Genomic DNA, 8838 nt, shown 5'->3' with positions numbered 1-8838 from the left:
GATGACACCACTTCCTGGTCCGTCCCCAGAGATGATGTCATGTCCAGATCCGGCCCCAGAGATGATGTCACTACCTGAATGGGCCTTTAAATCTGCCATCTTTACTATATGTGATCAGTTCTGTTTTGGACTCAGTCTTATCAACAACTCTTTAAAAATTTCTACATTTGCAGCCAGGACACATTATACGGGTGGCTGCCCGAAACCTTTGTGATGTCTGGTGTGTTTATTTGTGACACCATGATATGTCAATTCCTTACATAGCGAAAAAATCATAACTCCCCTTCCCCATCAGCATGACTATGGACGGCCCCATTGCATAAATCGTAAAAAATGCTGAAAGAAAAGAAAGAAAGCTTCACACAATGAATGCAGGACAAGTTGCTGCTTTATTTAAGAAGACCAAGGCTTCTATTCAAGTAAATGAAATAAAAAACGAGTCACCTGAATATTCAGAACTGTCAGACGGCATGCAATTAGTCCCATAGATGCCTGACTTCTAAATATCACAGTTTCATTGGTTTTTAAATAACCAAAAATAAACTAAAATAAATTCATTGCAATTGTCAGGCGCCATACCAAAACAGTCATATAAAAAGAACAAAGAAAATCTTTTTTTTTTTTAACAGAAAAAGCAGCAAATGTGTGTTAGTATTAGAGTTCATCAGGGATCTGTTCTAGACCCTTGCACCTGAGGATAACACACACTATATACAGTCCAGCCATACACACACACACACAGTCACACACAAGTCAAATGACGTCCACCATCTGCTTACTAAGCAGGATTGGTCCTCCATTTCAAACGTACAAAAACAGCAAAGACATTTTTAGTGCAGCTAATGAAGTGCATTAGTTGACCCAAATTTAATGACAAAACACTGTTAGACCCGAGGCGGTTTGTCTCTGACGTCTTCACGTAAGTTGGAATTACCTTTTCTTAGCATATTGATCAAGAAATCCCCCAGTGTGGCCAGCGTGAAAGGCAAAGGACACAGGAGGCCAGCCTCCTGCCAGCCACAGGAGGCCATATGCTGACTGGCTTTCATGTTTCCAAAAAAACATTAAATGTTGAAGGAGATTTCACAAAAGAATAACACTTCCGATCTTCAATGAAGGAAATACCTTTGGGTTACAAAAGTTTGGCCACTAAAACAGAAGGATAAACAATAAAAAAAAAATGAATTCAACACAGAGATTCTAAAAGGCCTGGTCGATTTCATCAAACCCCTGCTCCGAATGTAAATTCCCGCTGCTTTCTAGTGGCTTCCTGGGAGTGGGAGCAGGAGCAGTTTCAATTGGCAGATCTTCGTATTTCTGATCCCAAGGTTCTGCCTCAGGGACAGGGAGATAGCCACCATCCCGTGGAAGGCAGAGGCACCAGCCAGCACCAGACAGGTCCAACTCGCTGAAGTTGTATTCTCTCAGGCCTCTGATCCTGAAGTCCACTGTATCCATAGACTCACTCATTTCCTTCAGTTTGCTCCAGAATAGGCAAGACATGATAATGCCAAACAGCTGTAGGAACAATAAAAACAAACAAATACATCAATCAATACATGTAAAAACAAGAAGCAAAGGGTGGTGCCAAATCCACTACAGAGAGGCATAGCCACCACCTGTTTCAATGGAATTGTAACCACTGTGCCAGGCCACCAAATTAAGCAACAGGAATTTGTTTCTTCTTTATTGACTAATAGGGGCCGGGCCTTTCTCATATGAATGCCAAAAAAAATCCCAAATGCACTTAATCTAAATTCAGGGTCACAGTGTTCAGGACTTAACCCAATGATGTAGTGTGCAGAAATTAGCCCTGAACAGGCTGCCAGTCTATACTGGCTCATGAGGGACAGTAAGAAGGAAATGAAAAGTCAAAAAACTGGCACACAAGGAAAGGGGGGCCAAAGAAGGTTCTGTTCAAGCCTTTTAGCGCAGTGGTTAGTCCACATCTGGAGTACTGGGTGCAGTTTTGGTTTACAGGGTACAAAAAGGACATAGCAGCGCTAGAAAAGGTCTGGAGAAGAGCCACTAGGCTGATTCCAGGGCTACAGGGGTGAGATGATTGAATTGTTTAAAATTACGAAGGGAATTAAGTACAGTGGATCGAGACTGTTATTTTAAAATGAGTTCATCAAGAACACGGGGACACAGTTGGAAACTTGTTAAGGGTAAAGTTTGCACAAACAAACATTGAGAACCACAGACACACAGAATAAGCTACCAAGTAGTATGGTAGACAGTAGGACTTTCAAAACTCGACTCAATGTTATTTTAGAAGAATTAAGTGATAGGACTGGTGATCGTTGTTGAGCTGAACGGCCCGCTCTCATCTAGATTGTTCTAATGTTGTAATGTTCTAATATTCTAAATCTTTTATCACAAACAATAGCGGAGATCCAAAAAACAAGACAGAACTAAAAAAAAAATAAATCTTTTTACTGCAGCAAAACAAAGTTTAATCATCTGGCTCGGAATAACCCAGAAACAGCCAGGGTGATTTTTGTATTGTCTCAAAATTGACGTCACAAAAGACAGCACTACATTGGAAGTCTGTGAAAGCTCTCCATGGAGACAGCAGAGACAGAAACCCAAAACAGCAATGTCCCAACAAGAAACAACATGATGTGAAGTAGATGGATATTTACAGAATAAATTCTAGACAAAATTGAACCTCGGATTTGAGTTCCGTCAATCTCATAAATCTCATAATCAATGTATTAATTGAAAGGAACTGCACAGGAAGATTGATAAAAACTGCAGGTCCATCATAGAATCTCCTTTAAACCTAACATAAGTAGCCATGCTTTTTGGCCTAACAACTTTGTTTCCATAACTCTTTTTTTAAGGTCACAGCTAATGCAAATATGTTTATAACAGGCGTATACGATAATCAGAGCCATCCTACTTGAAGCAGCTCTCTTATGGATCTTTACAACAAACAGGAACATTCTCTATAACTTCAGGAATATTGTGCCATGTTGGTATTTTCTAACCTGTTTAAAAATAAGATTTTTTAATATTTTGCCAAATTAAAATAAGAAGAAAAACTAAAATATATTGTTAATGGTATTTGTGAACTTTTTCTTAATTTCAAAGTTTTAACATGAGTGAGATTTAGTTTATATTATAAACAATGTATGATATTTGTCTTGAGATGTGACTATAGATCTTTTTTAGTCTGTCTGGCTTCCCCATTCTAGATGTCAAACTCCCCCATTACTTTAAGCCTCTAGTCACTTAAGAACGCTATACAAAAATAAATTGAATTGGCCGTCAGTATCAGCACTGCGACCCTGTCCTGGAGTGGAAAATCGTCCTTTTTTTTAAACTGCAGACTACGTATATTAAGGTTCAGTTGTTGCTCAAACAAAGTAGCCAGAACTGAATTTACAGGACTTTTAAAAGCAATTTGGCTACAGAGGCAATTCACATTCAAAGTGTTTCTCTCTCATACATTCTTCCTGCATTGTACTAATAAATTATAACTTTAGTGCATCTCTTTCAGGAGGTTTAATTAGCTACTTTTTAAAGTAGTTTTAATTGTAGACGCCACAGAAGCAGCAGCTGGTTTAATTAGTTTATAATCTAGGAAAGTAGTATGGAGTGGAGTAAGAAAATAAAAGACTTTAAACAGTGTCAGCCAATCAAATTTGTGCAATTTCATATGTTACATTTTAACATAAATATGGCTTGCCTGAAGGACTAAAGGTGACAACAGTAGGACAACGACACAGGAAGTGATGTCCTAGATGAAGACACGAATGACCATTTCATCTGGACATCGGTGAATTTAACCTATGAATAGCATCGTCTTGCTAAATCAAGAGACGCCCAGAACAACATCCACTCCTTGACATTTCAGATTTTTAGTAACCTTTTCTATAACTATTAATCTCCAGACTTTGCTGTCCGTTTTATTTTCTATTATATTTTCTTCAGTTTGTCTTTCTTGGTAAATACCACAGGCCAGGTCAGGTCAGGTTGGGGAGCATGCACAGGTACAGCACATTGTCACACCCACCACATGACAAAACAGCTCAGGATCCCTGTTGGCAAACATCCAGGTAGACAATTGGTCCAGTCCCACCCTCCAGAAATGACCGTCTATCTACCGCAGCCAGGTGTTATGTGGGTGTCCCCTTAACCTGTTCCAGCCGCTTGGGTCATCAAAATGAGGATCCTACGAGCTGGATCACCCTTGGGGAGTCACACCACATGGCCATAAGTGCAGTAACAGACGATCTCTCACAATGCAGGTAACGTACCTCATTCAGGACTCCATGATTCTCCAAAGAGACACAGTACAGAAGGAATCCTGTCTTTGTCTCAGGTGTCTGGATAGCGTCCATGTCTCACAACCAAATAGCAAAACAGGTAGCACCGGGACTCCATCGTCCTTTTGTAGAGATATCAGGAGCGCTACACACCCCTTTCCAGTGATCTCACGACCCCCTATGCTATCCCAATCCATCTACTGACTTCATAGGTAGAGTCACCAGAGACATGAATGTCACTGCCGAGGTAAATAAACTTCTCGACGAGGTCGACACTCTCTCCAGATGGGATAACTGACTTCTCAAATTTCTTGTTTTATAAGAATAATTAACGTCTGAGTTGCACAGCTTACATATGGCTTTGCTTTTATCCAGTTTTCCTTTACCAACGCACCGTTTGAATCTGTAGTAAGTCCACACATCTGATTTAAGTGTTGAAGATGCTGATTTCAGTTAAAAAGGACACACCGTTTTATGCGGGGCAGTAAAGTGCTTTTTCTGTAGAAAGCCTTAACAGGCCGCATTAGCGACGTCTAGTAGATCAGACGCCAAAAACGAAGATAAGCAAAAATCTAAATATAGCATTTGAACAGGATAGAGATTCATGAGATTGACCTTGTGACTTTAAGAATCAATATAGAATTATTTAAATGAAAAACAACAATAATTTTAAACAGATCTAATAAAAAGGCACCATATAAACTAAAGATTGTGCGCATGTGTGTGTGTGTACATTTGAACATAAAGCAACCTTTACAACAAAGTAGGCCATATTTGCCTTCAGGTATGTTAAACAACATGATTTTATTTAAACTGGACAAAATATCCAGGGTCAAAACCATGAAGAGGCCAGAAGAACAGAAAAACTAACCAGTTTCTAACACCCATGGAGCTTGGCTACTTGAAAAAGAAAAAAAGTGTAGGCTGTGCAAAGACACCATAGTGGCCCAAGAAGTGCTAACAAGCTGCTGTCATTTTCATTTCCTAGATATTCACCAGATGGTCTGCCTAAGAGCAAACACATTCTCACTCATTTTGTCTCTCATGCAGTATATGTAATACCCTTGATGGAAGGAACAACACTACATTTTTAAAGCATGGAGAAAAAATGATGAGAGACTGGGTCAGCACTTCCTACAATGGTAATAATCCTTTATTTTCTGTAACAAGCACAAAAACGCTGAGCTTTTTTAACATCAGTGAGGCTCTGGGAACAAACCCATTAAGCCATTAGCATACCTTCTTCTGCATCTGAAATGAAAAGTATTCAGATTAACTAGTTATGCTGCTCCATTAATGCTGTCAGGAACATAAATATGAGAGCCTAATGCATACCAATTTTCTAGAAAAAGTCCAAAGTATAAATGTCTTGCCACGGCATAACTATAGAGTGCTACGTACCGGAGCTAACAGATGTTCAGTCATCACGCAGGGAGTTTAATTAACAGGCATGGCGACAATGAGCACAACTTAATGAAAACAGCAAGGTAGCAAATTCCGATTGTGAAAATTCATTCTCCACCAAATGAATGTAGTGAAAGTATTAAAAGGGCCAAGTGCTGCCTCAACAAATGATTTTCCTTGTTAAGAGCTGCTCCTTTATAGAAGCTGACTAAGAACTATCATACATGATCACCATTATTGCCCCCAGGAACCTTGACAGCATCCTTTGGAGATTCTGTATGATATTCTAAGTCTCTTGAATTCCTTGGTTCTGAAGAAGTGCGTTAGCTTTTCAAGATCGCTTAAGATCTTATGGTGCCATTTAGGTTTTTTTATGGGCTTTGCCATTTTGTGAGGTTTGTTAAGCAGGGTTGCCAGGCTGGGGTGTGTGACACATAGCGTCATGACTGCAATGGCATAAAGCTTAGCATTGTTCACTTGCTGAATGTCCAAACTTCAAAACAAAAAAAAGTCCTGACATTAATATTGTGAAATAAATCTTTGGTTACAAATTCTTTTCTGTTTCTTGACTTTGGTTTACATCTTACTGTACGTTTTACTCACTTTTCTCGATGTAGGATTTTGTCATGTATCTTATCCATTATTTATTTGGCTTTCTATTACAATTGTGTTCTATCTTCTGATTTCATCTTTACTCAAAACTCAATTAGTTTTCTTTACATTATACTGTATCTTATAGTAAAAAGAAAAATATTTGCAGCAACAGCCAAAATACAATGACAATACAGTACATACTGTAAAAATATAGTGCAGAAGATATATATTAGTAAATATTGCTAATAAGAAATATGAATAAATATGCAAAAATTAAAAAATATAAATATGTGAAATAGACATACAACATACAGTACACCAGAGAGACAATACAACTAAATGAATGGCAGCAGAATGGTCAGTAACCTAAATATTAACACCAAGTCAGGTCACTTTGTGATGATTTTGCACTTGGGGTGTGAGACAGAGGAGAGGAGTGTTCATTGTATTTTTATTGGCGCAGAAATCATATCAGCAAAAACTTGTTATTAATGTTAGCTGCACCAAACACCCTCCATGCCCATTTACTATTCAGAGACGGGATGTGGAGGCTGGATGTGTCTCAGAACACGGAGGAACTACATAAGAAAGGCAAGAGACTGCATTCCTTTAATGTGGGTAGTGACATCTTTCCTTTCTTCTACAACTCTGTAATGGCCAGTATCATTTTTTTACGCTGCGGTGTGCTGGGTGAGTAACATCACTTCAAGAGAGGCCCACTGAGTCAACAAGCTAATTAAAAGGGCAGGCCCAATTACTGGACACAGTTTGGACCCCATGGCGTTCGCAGAGGAGATGAGAATGAAAACAAACCCGAGTGCCATTATGAACGACGCTGCACATCCTCTCTCTGACACACTCACAATGAGGACTTTCAGCCAACAATTTATTGTGTGTCATTAAACCCTACTGGGGCGCTCCATCACACCAGTAGCAATACGTCTACATAATGCCTCACTGTGACTGTGACAGCCAAGTCAAAAGGTTTCTTCCTTTTAAGTGTGAGTTTGAGAGGGGTTTGTTGTTTGTCATAATTTAATGTTATTTATTCATTTTATATTGCGCTTCTGTTAAAAGCTAAGTTTCCCCCTGGGAACAAGTATAGTTCTACCTGTAATCTGAATTGTACATGCTTACATAGAAGAGTCCTAGCCATAGATCATGCACTTACTTCTTCAGGGTTCTTGTGATAATCATTTTGGCATTTGTTCTGTTTTAATTGAAATAAACTGTAAATGCATCATAACAGGAGCGTCCTTTGTATAATAACTGGCTGCTTGATTGATGGTACAGTAACACTAACTGGGCGATGTGTGTCTTCAATGTCATGTGTGGTCTTTTTCTTCTTCTAGGGCCTTGCTTGACTGTGTTCTTGTCCATTACCGCATTTTCTTAACTCACAAAACCGTGCCAACTTAGCAAACTCATCACAGCATGTAATCTGTGTCACACATGTGCACATTGTGAAAACCCGAAAGCCTCAGGCAAGGCTGACAATATCAACTCTCTGCAGGTGGAGGAGCTGACACTACCAATGTCTCCTTTCTCCTCCACGGCTCCGAATGCTCCCCTGGAGACAACACTCAGCCCCGCCCCCGATGTAAGCACCAAGCTCCGCCCTTTGTGGGCTCGGTTCTAAACAAGCAAACAACCTGCCGGCAGGAGGTCATCATTAAGACCCGTGAACACCTCACAGGTTATCTTGAACGTTATGAAGTAAAATTAATGTGCACTGACACTTCTTTTTGCTTCCTCTTTGTTTAGCAACTGAGCTCATTAAAAGTGGTGGTGCCCTGACCATTTGTCAGTTTTGTCACAAATGCCATGTCAATAAGCAATGCTTTATTTTGTTGCTGTCACATTCAAAAATGTTAGAGCAGCAGGGGTGTTGTCCAATTGCTCAGATGTGCTTTGTGCCTATTTTTGTTGTATTTTGTTGTTGATTATGACAGTATCAATATTGCTTTGCTTATTTATTTAATATTATTGTGTTATGTTAATAGTATGTTCAATTGTTCTTTACGTTATGGGCCTTGTGTTTTTTATTTTAAAAATAAGAATGCAGGGCTGGGGAGCTTCCTCCAGTGCTATTTAAGAGCCCACCAGACCATAAAATTCCCAGGGAATGAAACTGTTGCAATCCCCGGGAAACCGGGAACAGCCAAATTTGCATATATAGCGTGTAAAAGTGTAAAAATCGATCAAGAAATAACAGAGTTATAGTTGAAAACTGAAGACTTCATTGACGTCTGTCAGACAACAGCTTTGGACAGCAACTTGAAATTGCAATGCGTCAGTCTGTTGCATCCGCATTATCTGTGCCAAGAAACTTGCCATCACAGAATGATGACAAGAAACTGGATGCATCAGTAACAGGTGAAATGGCAGTGTTTCACAGCAATGGCAAGCGCGGGCGTTGTTTAGAACAAGTGTATCTGTATCTGATGACTGTGCTGCCTACTTCAGTGGAGGCAAAGCGTGCTTTCTCAGCAGCTGGCATACTCTGCACGAAGTACTCTCTCGCCTGGACGACTGCACGCTGGACATGTTATGCTTTTTACCCTCT

The 8838-nt window shown here is 39.6% G+C and overlaps 1 protein-coding gene across 1 annotated transcript in view; it reads right to left on the bottom strand.

The window, feature by feature from the left end:
• Positions 1-370: 370 nt before the first annotated feature.
• The window catches only part of zgc:110329 (uncharacterized protein LOC550500 homolog), a 506110-nt gene continuing 497642 nt past the window's right edge, over positions 371-8838 (bottom strand). Inside the window, exon 8 of the mRNA XM_039768433.1 lies at positions 371-1518. Within this exon, the coding sequence (XP_039624367.1) occupies positions 1201-1518 (318 nt within the window). The 3' untranslated portion in view covers positions 371-1200. The remainder of the gene's footprint in view (positions 1519-8838) is intronic.

This window comes from Polypterus senegalus, chromosome 11, assembly GCF_016835505.1.
Source record: "Polypterus senegalus isolate Bchr_013 chromosome 11, ASM1683550v1, whole genome shotgun sequence".
Classification (NCBI taxonomy): Eukaryota; Metazoa; Chordata; class Cladistia; order Polypteriformes; family Polypteridae; genus Polypterus; species Polypterus senegalus.
The sequence above is the reverse complement of the archived record's forward strand: the minus strand, read 5'-3'. Positions and strand labels throughout refer to the sequence as shown.